General features: G+C 49.5%; 7 protein-coding genes across 7 annotated transcripts; 4 read left to right on the top strand and 3 right to left on the bottom strand.

Moving 5' to 3' along the window:
- Window positions 1–747: 747 nt before the first annotated feature.
- On the top strand, window positions 748–1,399 carry swnN-0 (Oxidoreductase swnN; the record flags this gene model as incomplete). Its single annotated transcript, XM_037321652.1, has 2 exons — window positions 748–1,087; window positions 1,149–1,399. The coding sequence occupies 2 exons, from the start codon at window positions 748–750 to the stop codon at window positions 1,397–1,399; spliced, it is 591 nt and encodes a 196-aa protein (XP_037178944.1).
- Window positions 1,400–1,522: 123 nt separating this feature from the next.
- Window positions 1,523–2,931, bottom strand: apdF-16 (Aspyridones efflux protein apdF; the record flags this gene model as incomplete). Its single annotated transcript, XM_037321651.1, has 2 exons — window positions 1,523–2,029; window positions 2,098–2,931. 2 exons carry the CDS (start codon window positions 2,929–2,931, stop codon window positions 1,523–1,525), a joined length of 1,341 nt encoding a protein of 446 aa, XP_037179688.1.
- Window positions 2,932–4,156: 1,225 nt separating this feature from the next.
- Window positions 4,157–5,833, top strand: cdk-9 (putative cyclin-dependent kinase 9; the record flags this gene model as incomplete). The annotated part of the gene is made up of 1 exon (XM_037321650.1): window positions 4,157–5,833. One exon carries the CDS (start codon window positions 4,157–4,159, stop codon window positions 5,831–5,833), a length of 1,677 nt encoding a protein of 558 aa, XP_037180075.1.
- A 784-nt stretch (window positions 5,834–6,617) lies between these two features.
- Window positions 6,618–7,173, top strand: CGCA056_v006398 (uncharacterized protein; the record flags this gene model as incomplete). The annotated part of the gene is made up of 3 exons (XM_037321649.1): window positions 6,618–6,752; window positions 6,825–7,083; window positions 7,169–7,173. The coding sequence occupies 3 exons, from the start codon at window positions 6,618–6,620 to the stop codon at window positions 7,171–7,173; spliced, it is 399 nt and encodes a 132-aa protein (XP_037180076.1).
- Window positions 7,174–7,304: 131 nt separating this feature from the next.
- On the bottom strand, window positions 7,305–8,872 carry CGCA056_v006397 (uncharacterized protein; the record flags this gene model as incomplete). The annotated part of the gene is made up of 5 exons (XM_037321648.1): window positions 7,305–7,559; window positions 7,615–8,037; window positions 8,105–8,394; window positions 8,453–8,640; window positions 8,691–8,872. 5 exons carry the CDS (start codon window positions 8,870–8,872, stop codon window positions 7,305–7,307), a joined length of 1,338 nt encoding a protein of 445 aa, XP_037180079.1.
- Window positions 8,873–10,601: 1,729 nt separating this feature from the next.
- Window positions 10,602–12,976, top strand: CAN1-0 (Arginine permease CAN1; the record flags this gene model as incomplete). The annotated part of the gene is made up of 10 exons (XM_037321647.1): window positions 10,602–10,808; window positions 10,866–11,104; window positions 11,170–11,323; window positions 11,372–11,462; window positions 11,523–11,552; window positions 11,603–11,663; window positions 11,717–12,377; window positions 12,437–12,525; window positions 12,574–12,787; window positions 12,839–12,976. The coding sequence occupies 10 exons, from the start codon at window positions 10,602–10,604 to the stop codon at window positions 12,974–12,976; spliced, it is 1,884 nt and encodes a 627-aa protein (XP_037180080.1).
- A 264-nt stretch (window positions 12,977–13,240) lies between these two features.
- URA6-1 (Uridylate kinase) lies at window positions 13,241–13,948 on the bottom strand (the record flags this gene model as incomplete). Its single annotated transcript, XM_037321646.1, has 1 exon — window positions 13,241–13,948. One exon carries the CDS (start codon window positions 13,946–13,948, stop codon window positions 13,241–13,243), a length of 708 nt encoding a protein of 235 aa, XP_037180077.1.
- Between the last annotated feature and the right edge of the window lie 1,388 nt (window positions 13,949–15,336).

The following is a 15,336-nucleotide window of genomic DNA, read 5'->3' as shown; positions in this document are numbered from 1 at the left end:
CGCCGATGAATGAAGTGCGGAGAGGCCCAAGGCTCCGCTCGGCTCCACGGAATTGTTGAGATGAAAGATCTATCCAGACTTGCATGTCGATTCAAAGCCGCTACCAGCAACCACAGAAAGTTATATAAACAAAAATGGTTTACCTACGACTAGAAGCCACTGGAAAGCAGAGTTGGTAATTCACAACAATTGCCGTCCTGTAGCCACCACTTCCGTGTTTTCTATCCATCTAAGCTTCGTTCCAAAATGACCATATTGCTGTCGCTGGAGGCACGGGTGGAGTTGGCAGAGCCATCGTGGAGCAGTTGCAACTCAGCGAAAAGCGCCAGTTCTTCGTGCTGGGGCGCAAGGTAACTACACCCATTGTGATGATTGATACTACTCATAGGGGCTATTACACCAGCCTTTTCATCTGCCACATTCACTGGATACAAGCTGATATGATGTCTTTCAAGTCTCCATCCCCCGCCCTCCCGGGTGCTCCTTCCTTTCTCGAGGTAGACTATGAAAATGTCGACGCTCTCGTCAAAGTCCTTGAAGAACACAACATCGACACCGTTATTTCCGCCCTGAACCCGGAGTCTGAGAAATCTAGCAACGCTCAGATCAACCTCATCGCGGCTGCTGATTAGTCGAAGACGACTCAACGCTTTGTTCCCAGCGAGTATTTCACGCCTGTTGATAAGAAGTAAGGCCACTTAGAAAGTCTTGTCGAGATACCTGGAACTAATTGAAGTAGTAATCTCAATGAGTCTTTTTGGCGAGCAATACCGTCTTGCAAATACGATCGCCATCGAGAAGTCAGGTCTGGAGTACATTCGCATCTATGCAGGATTGTTCATGGACTACTGGGCCATGCCCAACGTCCATTCCTACATGATGCCATTCAGCCCTGGCATCGACATGTCTCTCAAAAAGGCAGTTGTTCCGGGAACAGGAAACGATGTCATGAGCATGACATACACCATCGACCTCGCCCGCTTTATTGTTCGCCTTTTTGATGAACCTAATTGGCCAAAGACTGCCTCAATCAGCGGCACAGACGCTACTTTCAACGAGATAATAGCCCTTCTCGAAAAGTATCATAGTGAGTAATGGGCCTGTAAAATAGCGCGAGCTTTGAGATCGCCAGACTGACGCAAGCCCAGACGCCAAGTTCGAGGTGATCTATGACGATGTAGAGAAGCTCAAGAGCGGGGATGCAACTTTGGTGTCGATAACCGATGATTCAAGCGGTATCCCCGTGGCGCTTTTGAAGCAGATGACAGATGCATTCAGTCTCATGGTTTTCAGCGGTGTTTGTGCCTTGCCTAAGGAGGGCCGCTTGAACGACATGTTTCCTGAGCTGCGCCTGACGACAGTTGAAGAGCTTCTTGCGAAGGCTTGGGCTAAGAACTAAGGCTATAACTAACCCCCGAACGCTTCCAGTAGTCCTTTAAGGAGTAGTACAGATTAAGTATTGAACTCTATCTCATAGAAACATGTTTGTATGGCAATCTCCATGTTTGGTCCCGCACTGCTTTCACACCTTCGCCGTCCATGCGGATCCAACAGCAGCTATCCTAGCAGCAGCCAGGAAGAGACATGCCAAAAAAGTGACCACTCCAGCCCAAATCTGCGCCCAAACGTACTTTCCGGTTCCGTCAACGATCGCTCCAGCGATGGGTGGGCCTGCAAAGGATGCCACACCGACGATTGTCGCCACCATACCGAAGCGGACTCCCATTTTCTGGGGGTCCTCCGTCAAGCTCGCCAGCGCTGAGGTGAAGATTCCTTGTGCGAAGCCATTCGCGATTCCGAATATGACAGACAAAGCATACAAACTAGGTCTGTTACGAACTCCGATCCACGCGAAGTACATCACACCCACGAGACCGTTGCTGAAAATGAATGTGTTGATCGCGCCCACGTATCCTGCTAGGATGCCAGCCAGAGCACGACTGGGAATTCCAGAAGCATTGAGAATGAGAAGAAGTGCCACCGAGTCCGTATATGACAGTCCGATAGCGACCTGAGCAAAGGTGTTGATCTGGTGGCTGTTAATTGACCTGATCCTAATCTCCAAGAGATCGACATTTGTAGACATGGTTTACTTACGTAGAAGAAGCTGAAGTAAAGTGCAAGGAAGAAGAAGAAAGAGCCCGCAGCAAAGAAGGAGTAGGTTCTTTCCTTGAATGCCTCCAATTCCAGGATTGGTCCTGACTTTCTCGGCGGAAGGCGAGGCTTGAGAAGTGTGCATGCGATGACGGCGAGGACCAGCATCATGAGCGCTTGGCATCGGACCGCCCATGGGAATCCGACGTGAGGGATCGTGTAGTTAAGAAGCGTCGGAAACGTGACCGATCCAAGTCCAGTGCCCACATTCGCAATCGACAGCGCTAATGTTCTTCGTTGCTTGAAGTACGACCCCACAATGGCAATTCCTGGCATGAACATGATACCCATGCCGATACCGGTGTACAACCCTTGTGCTAGGAAGATCTGCCAGTACTTGGTGCAGAAGCTGGTCAAAAGCGTACCCGTCACGGCCATGAAAGAGCCCCCGATGACAGCATGTCTTCCGTAGCCAGCATCGACCAATCGACCCGAAAAAGCACAGATCCCGAAAGCCAGGAATATTTGGACCGAGCCTACCCAAGAGACTTGGGCTGACGGCAGGCCCAGCGTTGTTGTGTAGTAGGCTTGATAGGCGCCGTATGAAGAGGGGTAACCCCACGAAATTTGGTTTGTTATGTTGCAAGCGACGACTTGCAACCAAGCTCGTGCGCCTCCATCAGGAAATGTCAATATTTCTGGGGGAGATTGCAATGATTCATCGTCTCGTAGGTCGTTCAGCGCGGTCTTCTTCTCGGGATCGGCAGTCTCGTGCCGAGGATATCCCACCGGCTGCTCAGAGGAGCTTGACCGTTGGATCTCTGGGCTCAATGGCATTGTCGGCGTTGTTTGGTGAGTCATAACACGGTTATAAACGTCAATTGAAAGTAGGAGTAATCAACCTTTGCTGTATGACAACACAGAAAAGGATTCCGTGCAGTGTCCGATGTCAAACGATGGGCGCGCCTTATCTCTCATATCGTCGATGACTGGGCAATCAAGCGAAAGTGACTCATGTAAACCATGCACCGATCCCCTTGAAATCGCAGAACAAAAGGGGAATGTAACCCCATCCTTGACTCGGAAACAAGCCGCACGCAGGACAGAAACCAAACCAACGATTGCAGGAGTTGCTTATCCGAGAGTCTATCTTCCAGAGCTTGGCTTGTTCAACAAATGAATGGGAGAGGTGCCGGTCTTCCGCCCCCTGTCTCAATTGACCCCAAAACTCGCGGTGAGCATCATCGAGTTCAATTACTATCGCACGAGCTCACGCACGCAGCCTTCAATTCAATTGTCAACCCATATATCATGCAGCACAGATCGCCGACGGCTAGATGCAGTCCCTTGCTTTAGGATTTACAGACAAATTGGACGTCTGTTATTACATTGTCGTCTTCTGCTTCTTGGGACTCCGACCAGATCTTGTTTTAATCTGGAAAACAGAACCCGCCATAAGCTCACCGGCGCCGCTCCGATGCCGATTCTGCCATGGTCCCACTTTGTCGGACACGGGCACGGGGCCGGTGACGTCTCGGTGGAGTGCTCCACTGCACGGAATGTGCAAAATGCCGTCCAAGGCCTGGGAGATGTCAGCGGGCTAGGCCTGCTGACATAGTAATCTCTCTTGGAGGCCGGGGGGTTCCCAGACTCAATATTCCAAGATCACTCCGCCAAGGGTTCGAAGGGCCTAGATGCAGCATGCTCCAGTCTTAGCAAACAGTCGATCGCGATGCAACAGCAGGCAGATGGTTGGGAAGGCTCTCAGAGGCGCAGCAGCAATGTCTGCCTTGCTCTGCAACTATCAACGGCCTGCAGATGTCTCTAAAGTGAGGCCTGTCGGGCGCTGCCCCGTACCCAATCAATCACGATTTACCCCTGCTGCTATTGGGCCGGGCTACTGCGCCCCAACAGTCCATTTCTGTCTCAGGAACCCCATTCACGCTTACTTCTGCGAACCATTCCCATCTCACTCCGAACCAGCACGCCATTCTCTTTGTGCGATCATCGCCTGGGGCCATGTGCAAGCCGTTCCGACGGCTTGGGTATCCCCGCGCGAACGATGAGTTCCCAGGAGTACACTGACTTATGCCGCGACATTCGTCGCCGCCTCTTGGACAATCTGGAGAGGAAGAACTCGGACAAGTTTCGATTCGCCACTCGGGATACAGCAGCCAATGTGCTGGAATCTCACTACCTTCGACTGTTTTTCCAAAGCATCAACGACGACCAGTTCTCAATCTCAGAAGATAAGTTCATTCAGAATATTCAAAAAAGACGCCTACATAGTTTTATAGCTATCATTGCTTTTGCCGGTTGCAGTATTGATGCTGCCAGAGTTTTCACGGCCAAGCTTGCTGCTGCAGACATTTGGTCTGTCAAGCAATCGCAGCCGCATATCAAAGATGCTACTTCTCTCCCAGCGGATCGCGACAGTCTACGAGAATTCTTCTTGGGGTGCGATTCAAACGATGCAGATGTCTTCTTTGGTTCACAAGCAATATTTTGCACCGTTGTGCTCAGTCAAAGAGAAGAAGTCATCGTTCACGACTCCGAGACCCAGCGACTTCCCTACTTGGAGGAAAAGCTGCTAGGTTCAGGATCATTCGGGAAGGTCTACATGGTCAAGATCGCCCGAGGTCATATTGAGGATCACCATACCGATGAGATTTCAAATAAGCCACGAAGTGTGGCGCGTAAGGACTACATCGTTCAGTCGCCCAGCGACATGAGTTCTCAAGATGAGGGCAACGTTATGAAGATGATTCTCAGCGCCTCAAAGACCTGTGAGAATATTCTGGAGAATCTTGGCTCTCTACGAGTCGAATCGCCCCTAGGAGCCGATCATCCCCCGACCTACAGTCTGTTCATGCCGCTGGCAATATGCGACCTTGGCGCCTACATGAAAAAAGACATATCAACTTCCATCAAGACACCAAAGGTCAGGGCAAGTCTGATTCGCTCCGCCATGGGGCTTGCTACGGGCCTCAACTTTCTCCACCATGAATTACAGACCTCGGATCTCGAAGATGTTGTGTGCTATCACATGGACTTAAAACCTAGTAATATTCTCGTGTTTCCAGCCGCAGATCGAGAGCATCGACAAATCTGGAAGCTGAGCGATTTTGGCATGTCACGAGTCAAAGTCCGGCGGAGAAATCATGCTGAACCCGAAGAGCGAGACTTTAGCGTATGGTTCAGACCAAGGCCGCAACTGCATGAGGATGCTCCATCAGGAACGCGAAACAGGCGAGGACAAGGGACATACTTACCTCGAGAATCCTTCCTCACTGGAAAAGTTATGAACACCAAGAGCGATGTCTGGTCCCTTGGCTGCGTACTGAGCGTTCTTTTTGCTTATCTTGAGGGCGGTGCAGACAGCGTCAATCAGTACACAATTGAACGGTTGAAAGATCGCAAAGGTTCGGACGATGGTTTCGATGGTTTCTTCTGGGAAAAGTCGTTTGGGAAATTTGCTCTCCACCATGCAGTCCTAGACTGGCACCACCAGCTCGCCAACAACGCCGGCACCCGAAGCTCTAGAGAGAAAAAGTTGGTTAATACACTCCTCAGCTTCCTTGAGCACAAAGCTCTCAATCTAGACCCGGATAAGAGGTGTACGGCAAAAGACGTCGAGAACGCTCTGAAAGAAGCGATGGATGCATATCGTCATCTTGAAAGCTCTCCAGTTGCTGAAGAGCCCAAGAAACCCAGGAAACTTTCAATAATCCAGAGGTAAAACATTCAAACCTTTCTGCAATAATCAGTGTTGATCAGCTGATGCGTCCTCAGAATCCGGAGCAAATCACCAGAGGCGAAACCTACAGGCGATCGTTCAACTCAGCAGTGGCGCCTAGCTCAGGATGCCGACGACACATTGAAAAGCTGCAAGATCTCACCGAATGGGACTATGCTCGTTTATTGGAGTGATTACAGACTCAGACTTTTTACTTCTCTTTCTGCTCCACCTGAGAGCGAGGAAACTTTGAAGCCAGCGGGGAAATTTTCCCTTGAAGGGTCCGCTTTCTTTTGGAAAGCGGTAGCGTTGACTGAGAGGTACCTGATTGCCACGACTACCGGCGGCACATTTAATGTAAGTCACTATATGGACTATGTATTTCTTTCAAGCAGAGAAATGATCCTAATACCCTATTACAAGTGTTACATATTTGATCTCGAAGCAGGAGAGTCTGTCAATGCAGATTTGAACACATGTTATCATGTGTCGCTGCCGTATCCCGAAGTCAACAACTTGGCTATTTCGGCAGATCATCAAGTTATCATTTGTACATTTCAGAACATGGAGAATGATAGGCTTCCGGGTTCTCTGTTTCAAGCACGGATCTTAGATCTGGTAGATTCTGGGTGAGCGGTTCCTTCTACTGAACGCCATCCATGACTGACTCTTGTTAAGACAGAAAGTAGAACCCGAAAGTTCGGGTTTGGATTCAAACAGGACCAACACGCCTCTGAACTTTCAACCGCCATTAAAACTAAGCTGGCCGGCTGAAGATATCATCAGCATGTCACTCCGCAATCAAACCGATGGATACATGGTGGTACGGCCCGAGCTAACAAAGCACGACATACACAAAGTGTCCATCGTCCACTTCTCTTTCAAGACTAAGAGTATTGATAGAGTCGATCTAATACCGCAAGTGAGTACTCAATCAACGCGGCAAATTTGCTCTATTACTTAATACTGGAGGTTGCTGATCACACAATCATAGGGGCTCGACAGCAACACAGCTCCTCTATTCACGGCCCTCTCCGAACTTCGCAGCGAAATATCTTGTGTAGTCGTCTCCCGAGAAAGACATCTGTACAAGCTTGATTTCCCCAATGGTCTGGGCAGAAACAGGCCAAGCCAGCTGCACAAGATCATTGACAAATATCGCATTCTGAAGATCATGGTGAACAAGAAGGACGACAAGCTCCTCGCTTTTGGAACTAAGAGAGCGAGCCACAGAATTATCCTACTGGAGATCAGTATGCCGAACACCAAAGATCCGGTTGGCGTAAAGGAACTGGTGCAACTACCCGGGCTTTCTGACTACGATGAGTTCACGGTCAGGCTAGTCGACGTGGAGGCCAATCGTCACGTTTTGGTGGCTTCGCTTGTTGAGGGGAACCGTTATGCGATACACAAGATCATCCTTTCCGGCCTACAGCCCTCATCAACATTTCGCTCTTCCTAGAAAAGGTGACTATCAAACAGCGAGGGCGTTCTTTTCGGCAAAGGTGCTTCTCTTCCGAACCCATATCTTCAGCTGGTTCCATTCTCCCGCTTTTGGCAAGACCATCTTCCGCTTGCCAAAGGGACCTCCCTCCAGGAGCATGTGGTAAATGATGAATGTAGCAGCAGTAAGTATAACCGAAGCAACGACGTATATCCAGATCATCGATGTGCTAACAATCCTGTTGTTCTCGTCGTCCAGGTCGAAGAAGTTCATACCAAAGAAGGTCTATAGACGTTAGGAAATGGTTCCACTGGTAATAGGAGTTAGGAGTAAGGCTTACAGCGATGAACGATGGCGGTAGATACAGCAAGGTCAGAGTAGTAATAAAGACCACCGACTTATTGAGGTTTAGCATGTTCTCGTTCTGCTTTCTTGTGTCCAACTGTTCTCGGAAAGACAACGTGTTGGCGAGGAGTTGGGCTGTCGTCTGGGCTCGTTGATGTAGGTAGGAAGCCGTTCGAGAGAAAGCACCACATTGGCGCCGGAAGTTCTCAAAGTCTACAGACGATAGGCTCGCCGCACCTTGGGTCTTGTCGTTTCGCCCGAACTTGCACAGCTCAGACAGCTCTTTGAGAACATCTTCTGACGAGGCAAGGATAGCGGGTATCTGAAGGAAGCGGTTCTCTAGGCTGGCCAGTGTCGTAAGGTGACTAGACTTTTGAGTTGACGGCTCCTCTATGAAAGTTGCGAATGCTGTAAGCGCCTAATTTCAGTCAGCATATTTCTTCGACAAGGACACTTTTTTTTTTTTTTTTTTGTGAGGTTCTGACCATGGGTAAGAACTGCCGCTCGTAGTAAGCGATGTAAGACCTCCACGACGGCAAGTAGGTTTCATGGAGAACCCTGTGTAGCCACACGGGATCAAATTTGGTATCTCTGGAATTTTCGAACAGCCAGTCTTGAGCCTTTTGGTCTGCGTTCGCACCGGGCATTGGGTTGAGCAATATGCAGAGGCTTTGGCTTGTCTTGAAGTTGGTACGATGGTAGACGCCGGTCTGTCTAATGACCCACTTGTTGCCCTCCGACTTAAATTCTGGGTATCGAATGGTGTATGCAGCCTCTGGTGGAAAGCTGTGTGTTAATAATGTGGCTTCTTCGTGTCTCTGAATTCGACTTACCGACGATCGGCCCAGTTCTTCGCTCCGTGAAAGGCATGCAAAAGACCTCTTCGACGTCCATGTTGCGGACGTAAAAGCATGATGCCAACTCCCAGAGCAAGTCGCCTAACTCGAACCTGTCTATGAGTAGCTCCATCATCGACCTTGTGATCTGCAACGGTCTCCATGAGTTGCGTTGGCATACCGATCTAGGAACAATGTGAGTGAGTTGACAAGGTGGTGAAGCTCGATCGCGTACATGAAGCGATAGGTGAAGTCTCTGTTTCGGCCATTTTCCATGTATGAGCTCAGGCTCTGCGGGTCCAAAAACTCATGGATATTCAGGTCGCTCTTATCATTCTCATCTGAGGAAGATGGGACTTCAATCAGTTTGACCGGCTCGATGACTTCGTCGACAAAACATTGTTGTAGCGATGTCATTATTGATGCAATGCTAGGCAGTAACTGAGAATTCTACGACGGAAAACTAACAGAAAATACAGTCCTGTGATCCTCTGCACACGTAGGTGCCCATATGTACTTCCCGACCTCAGCAGGCTGTCTATGTACCCCGAAAGTAATGCGCCCAACCTATGTTCCAGCGCTTACATGCCCTGCCACCGCTAGATCGGCACGGCCGACCGGAGGCCCTCTCGATTCAATCACCTCAGTGATCGCGGATGGCACTGGTTGCAAAAATTTTCATTAGCAATCGTCGAACCACGCGAGTCCACCTCGGGCTATTTCTTTACTCAATCTCAGCCTACAGGTGACACTAGTCAGTGAAATTCCATTTCATCTTATACTTTTGAGCCATGGGCGTGTTTGACATACGCTATCGACCTCTTTTGGTGCCTTGAAGTGCCATACGTCATCCCTCATCTGCAGGCTATGGTTCAGCTGACAGGGGTCCAGAAGGGGGTAAGGGAGGGGCTTGGCGGCAAGGCATACTTCAATATTGAACTCAGTCTGCCCCGGGAAGAGCCTCTCAAGGAGTCTCTGCAGGCTGGCCTTCTTGAGATACCGATTAGCAACGTTTTGCTCAACCTGGCCCATGTTGAAATGCGCCTCGGCTATTGGGTGTTTGGGAAGTGTGGTGCACAGAGATAATCACGATTCTAGAGAATCAGCCGATACAAATAAGTCGCCAGTCGCTGTTGGTAGCAATGCAGTGGCAGGAGAAGAGCACACTTTTGTTCAGTAGCAAGCCGCTGACAAACGACACGTCACCGAAGGCCCAGGCTGCTACTCTGACTGTATCTAGGATTGCTTCCGCGGTTCGCGAACCAGTCCTGTGACAGCAGATTGAGTGTGTGACACCAGACCTTGGCGAATAACAGGTGGTTCGACTCCGAGCTGAACACACCTCCTGGCACCTGCAGGCAAGCATTTTCCGCCTCTTCGGCCGCAATAAGATGTTTGCCCAGAACACTTCAGACCCATCAGACTCCTGGTCGAGAAGATATCCAGGCTGTTTTGCCTTCCAATTTCGGGTTATTGTTCTCCATTTTATGGTGCATCAGTGCTGAGAGAGTGCTCGGGAATGCGGCGGGAGCCAAACATGTGCCGTCATATCATGTAGCACGCCGGAGGTAACCCGATAAGGAAGGTGAGAAGGCAGGTGACGATGGATAAGACACACAGTTGGCAGCCTCATTCTGGAATGTTCCCTTGTAGAATACGAGTTTAGGGCTCATTGAAGATGTATGAGGTCAGTTCTTAGCAGGCCGAGGTCGAGACCGCCCAAGATAAGGCGGTCGCAGCCCCAGCCTCAACCCTTCCAAGATGATCTCTGGGCGGAAGCCTAACTGTGGCTGATGTTCCAGCCCTCTGTAATGTCCTAGAAGTAGAAAGAAAAAACACCTAAGACATGTTTGGCTGATGGATGCTTGCCCTGCGCCCGGCGGGAAGGCAGCGACAGGCTGCGAATTCACGGTTACCTCCTAGAACGCCAAAGGTTGTCAAAACATCTGAGAATTTCGGCCACGCTGGATTTTGATTCGCATGTCTTCTTTTTTCATCCCATTTGTGTTGCAATAAACCAGGCGTTTTGCGATTACATGTAAAGTTATAGTTCTCATTTGCTGTGATGCCGATGACGACGGACCCGAACGGGGCCACCCCCACTTCGGACTGGATACCGGACTGGATACCTCGCGGTTCCACGGAAATGGGGCCGGTTGTATCACCTCTGTCCCCGAGCGCAATTCCCGATAGTTCCTCCAACGTTCTTATCCATCAAAAAGCTAGTGACTATGGGCCGTCCGAAACTTCCGATGGGAACCAGGGCTTTACCGAGCGACCCCCGATTGAGGTTCTGGTGAAGCCGGAGCCGGACCGCACTGTCAAGAGAAAGTTGAAAGGGATACACCTGTTCGTAAGTGACAATGTTGTTCATCTCGTATCTAGTTGTAGTTTGCTAACATTTATCGAGATGATCACCATTAATGGAACATTGGGAACAGGCCTCTACTGGAGAAGTGGTCAGATTCTCGAAATTGGCGGCCCTCTCGCTGTCCTGTTCTCTTTCGTCCTCGTTGGTCTCCTAGCTTGGGCTGTCATGCAGTGCGTCACGGAGCTTTTATGCATCTGGCCTGTACCAGGTGCGCTGTCTGTCTACGTTGGCACCTTTGTGGATCACGAGCTTGGGATCGCTGTTGGTGTTGCATATTGGTAAGCGACTCCATCCAACCTAAGATCGCCTCAAGATTGACTTTGATGATACTAACCCGCATGAGGTTTACGTACGCTGTCAGCTTCTCTGCGCTCATTGCAACCAGCTCTGCGTTGATGAACTTTTGGATAGACCAGTCCAACCAAGGTCTATCAGTAGGAATTGTCTATGTTCTGATTCCCATCATGATGGTGTTTGTAAACGCATTCGGCATTAAAGTAAGTAGTGACTGATCGTTTTGTCATGCTCGTCTCACATCATTTTAGATATATGGGCTTGTTGAAGTGGTCACAGGAGGCATCAAGATCGCCTTTCTGATCGTCATCGTGGTGGCTCTCATTGCTATCACTGGAGAAGGTACATCTCATTTCCGGCATTGATCGACTCAACAGCACTAACTCATGACCTCCCCAACAGGTTCTGCGTCAGGCGGAGAGGCCGTACCTAGTCAGTTTGTCTATCATACGCTATGGTCATACGTCTAATCAAAACTCCAGTTTTCAAGGATCCCTTCCAGTATGATGCCGACGCAGCACCACATTGGGGCGTTGCTCTTCTGTAGGCTTGCCATCGAAGTTTTCTCTGAACTTCCCGCTAACTAGACTTACCAGCATGTCTCTATCAATCGCAGCGTTTGCCTATGTTGGCGTCGAGATAGTCGCAGCGTCAGCCCTGGAAGCGAAGTGGCCAGAACCTCGTCATCGCCCGTCCCAAGAAGATTTAGCTGCTGAATCCCGGCCATCAAATGCCGAAACTCTCATCGGACGCACTGTCAAGTTCTCCGCGATCTTTATTTCAGTGCTTGTGGGCGTAGCATATACACTCAGTGGCATGCTCGTCTCCTTGAACATTAGGCCCGATGACTGCGCCCTTCCGCATCTTAGCTGGGTCAAGAACACCACTTCCTGTAGATGGTACTCTGATGAGGACAGATCCCACCACAAAAACGCGACATCTTCCGCCTTTGTGGTCATCGCGGGCCGGTCCAACGCCCAGATTCTGGACCATGTCTTCAACTTCTTCTTGGTTTTCACAGCCCTGACGTGCGCTAACACGAACCTTTACGTGGCCTCAAGAAGCTTATTTGGCTTAACAAGTCGCTTGGATGGAGGTGCCGGGCAACCTTGGGTATTGAGAACACTGGCCTGGTTCGGTAGGACGAACAGACGCAAGGTGCCATTGAGGGCGATGGTCTTCTCGGCGATCTCGTTCTGGTGGGTGCCTTTCCTCCAGATCTCAGGAGGCACTGACACAAACACCCCTATCGGCATGGTTCGTGCCCTTTATATGTGGAAATCTAATGAAAGCGGTCAACTAACTCGCCGATGTAGTTCATAGAGATCCTGGCCCAGATGGGCTCTGCTGGTGTTGTGATTGTTTGGGCGTGCCAATGTCTGGCTTTCATTCGATACTACCATTGGTATGTAGACTCTTTCTGACACGGAGATGCTTGTCTAATCTTTTATAGCATTGACAGACATCGCCATGCCCTTGAGAGCCGAAAGATTGCCCAAGTCCAGCGCTGGAACTACGAAAGAAGCGACTACCCCTATCGAAGTCATGGACAGCCATTTCTAGCCTACATGGCCCTGATCAGTTGTCTATTTCTTTTACTAGTCTCGAATGGCGCAGCACTTTGGAAAAGTTTCAACATCTTGCCGTTCTTGTCGGCGTATCTCGCTGTGAGGAGATAACCACCTCGTGAGGTTCTCTGTCGCTAACTCTGACTGCAGATCTTCGTCTTCTTGGCTTTATGGGCATGTCTGAAGCTGTTCAGAGGCGCCAAGTGGTCTTTTGAAGATCTTTCGGACAGGGAGAGAGTGATCAAAATAATCAGGCATCTGCATGAGCTGCGAGCGGGGTCAACTTGAAACTAGGCGTTTCGAAGATCTAGAAAGAGACTCAACTGTGATAAGAAATACGAGTTCCTAGTGGTTTCTGTAATCATAGAGTTTCCTAGTATAGAAATGGTACTAGCTGCAGAAGGTAGCAGGCTGGATCGAAACTTTACCAACTTTAAAAAAAGAGCAGGACAGCCGAAGCTGTATTATGGGATATTACCATGTCTTCTTCAACTCCTACGTCTAAAGCTCTCAATTTACGTGTAGATGGCTAACTTCCCTCCACGACTCTGATTAAGACCGTTGAATCGACGAAATCGACTTGATCAAAGGTTTCATGGTCTTCTCCAGCTCTTTCTGGACATCCTCTGGACTACGATTCGTGTCCACCTCAAAGACCGTCATGCCCTTCTCTTTAAGCTTGGCCACCACGAAATCCACATTGTTATGGAACTCATCAATCCGGCGCATCGCCGTCTCAGGATCCAGATCCTCCGGTCTCGCCTCCGGCCCAGCCTCCTCGCCCCGGGATGCTACACGCTGTTTAGAGATATCCTGAGGACACTTCAGGTATACCGTCAAGACCGCGGGTGGCAGTAAATGAAGCCATTCCTCAATCTGCTCGGGTCGTCGAGGGAAGCCGTCCACGAGCCAGAACTCCTTACCTTCGAGTCCTCCGTTCCGAATCTCCCGCCACAACAACCAGGCGCCCATATCGTCGGGGACGCTGGGATTTCCGGTGTTGGGCTTGGTCTTCAGCCCGCATGCTCCCGGATCCCCGCTCTTACGCAGACCGCGCATCAGATCTCCGTACGAGAGGTGTTGTAGGCCGAAGCGCTTGACCAGGAAAGTGCTCTGCGTGCCTTTTCCTGCGCCGGGCGCACCGATTATGAAGATGATGAGTGCGTCGTCGGTGGGCTTGCGTCCGGATTTGGACCACAGGGAGGCACCGACCATGAAGCTCAAGTACGGCAGGAATTTCGCGAGAGTTTGGGAAATCATTTTGCTTGCTGACGTGTAGGTTCTAAAAGTTGAAGATAGTGGTCTGGAGCCCGGTTTGCTGTTCTGTTGTAAATAGAGGAAGGTTATGTGATTTGAGTGTTGTAATGTCATGTACAAGGCCCTTCAAGTCAGAACGAATTTCCATGGTTTTATATGCAGCTTACGCCTTCGTCGAGAAGATTCAAGTCCAATCTATCGCAACTAGCACAGCTATCACAGTTATCATATTTGATATGACATAGAATTCTAGTCCTGTCATACGGCCTCCTTCTCATTGATCTATGTACGTCTTATTGCGACAATGCAATGTTGGGTTCAAAGTGCTGGTCCATGCGATCACGTCTGTTACAGAAGAGTCAATGAAATCAAATAACAACTATGGTGGAATCGTACCGAAGTTTTGTCGCCCTTATCCATCTAATATCACACGAGATATGTGACAGAACGACACTTTTTTCTTTTACCGAGGTGGTCGTGAAGGTCGAAGCTGTTGGACCTCACGTTCTACGGCTATAGCCACACCTTGCGTGCATTTGATGTGCATGTGAGACTTGGTCGAGTTGGTGACAATGATTTCATTGTTGTATGGAATTGATTCATCCGAGTCGTTTTTGCGACCGCAGCCATTGTTTGAATGGTCTTGAAATCAGTACGGTCATCCGAAGTTGTTTGGTGTGCGTCTCATCTTGTTTGGGTGATATGAGTTAAGCCTAGAGCCCAGATGATTCAATTTCTTACGCGCCTGAGTTCAGCTAGACCCGAGGTCTTGCCAGCTGTCCCTCCGTATGAACGCGAATACTCTGGAGATTCCAGCGCAGGAGGGCAGTCTCATGTCAATTCGAACGGAACAAACACTCGCTTTAGCCTGTTAATATATAGATATCCTCCGACATTGATGATTGAAGTTCGATACCTGTGTCCAAGTTCCAACCCAAATGCAAACGATGTGCCCGAATTGTGACGAATGTCTTTCGGGAGAAACCTGTTGTTAAAATCTAAGTTGACCAAAGCTCTTAAGTAGAAAGCTCGTCGCCTCATCATGTCTTGACTTTCATGGATTCTCAAAGACACTCTATATTAAAAACAAGTTTCACACAAGCCTCATATAAACATGTGCCCTTTCATTTCAACCAGACTAAACCGAACCAACAATGTTCGGAGTTTCTCCGGTCTGTGCCTTTATAAATGCTGCAGTACTCGTTGCGTTTTAAGGTAGTGTCCCCGCCGGGTTTAGTGGTCGAGAGGACAGGAAGAACGATGGATACCGAACCACGACCCATTGTATTACCTCAGACGTCTATCGTTTCTTCTGTCGCGAGAGTATACACTCACTTCTACAACAGACTACGCCCTTGTTGTTCGCTATCAAATGCCAGAATCTTCATTAA

Source organism: Colletotrichum aenigma, assembly GCF_013390185.1.
Source record: "Colletotrichum aenigma strain Cg56 chromosome Unknown KSG_Cg56_contig04, whole genome shotgun sequence".
Taxonomy (NCBI): Eukaryota; Fungi; Ascomycota; class Sordariomycetes; order Glomerellales; family Glomerellaceae; genus Colletotrichum; species Colletotrichum aenigma.
Note: the sequence above shows the minus strand (reverse complement) of the source record. Positions and strands in the feature narration are given on the sequence as shown.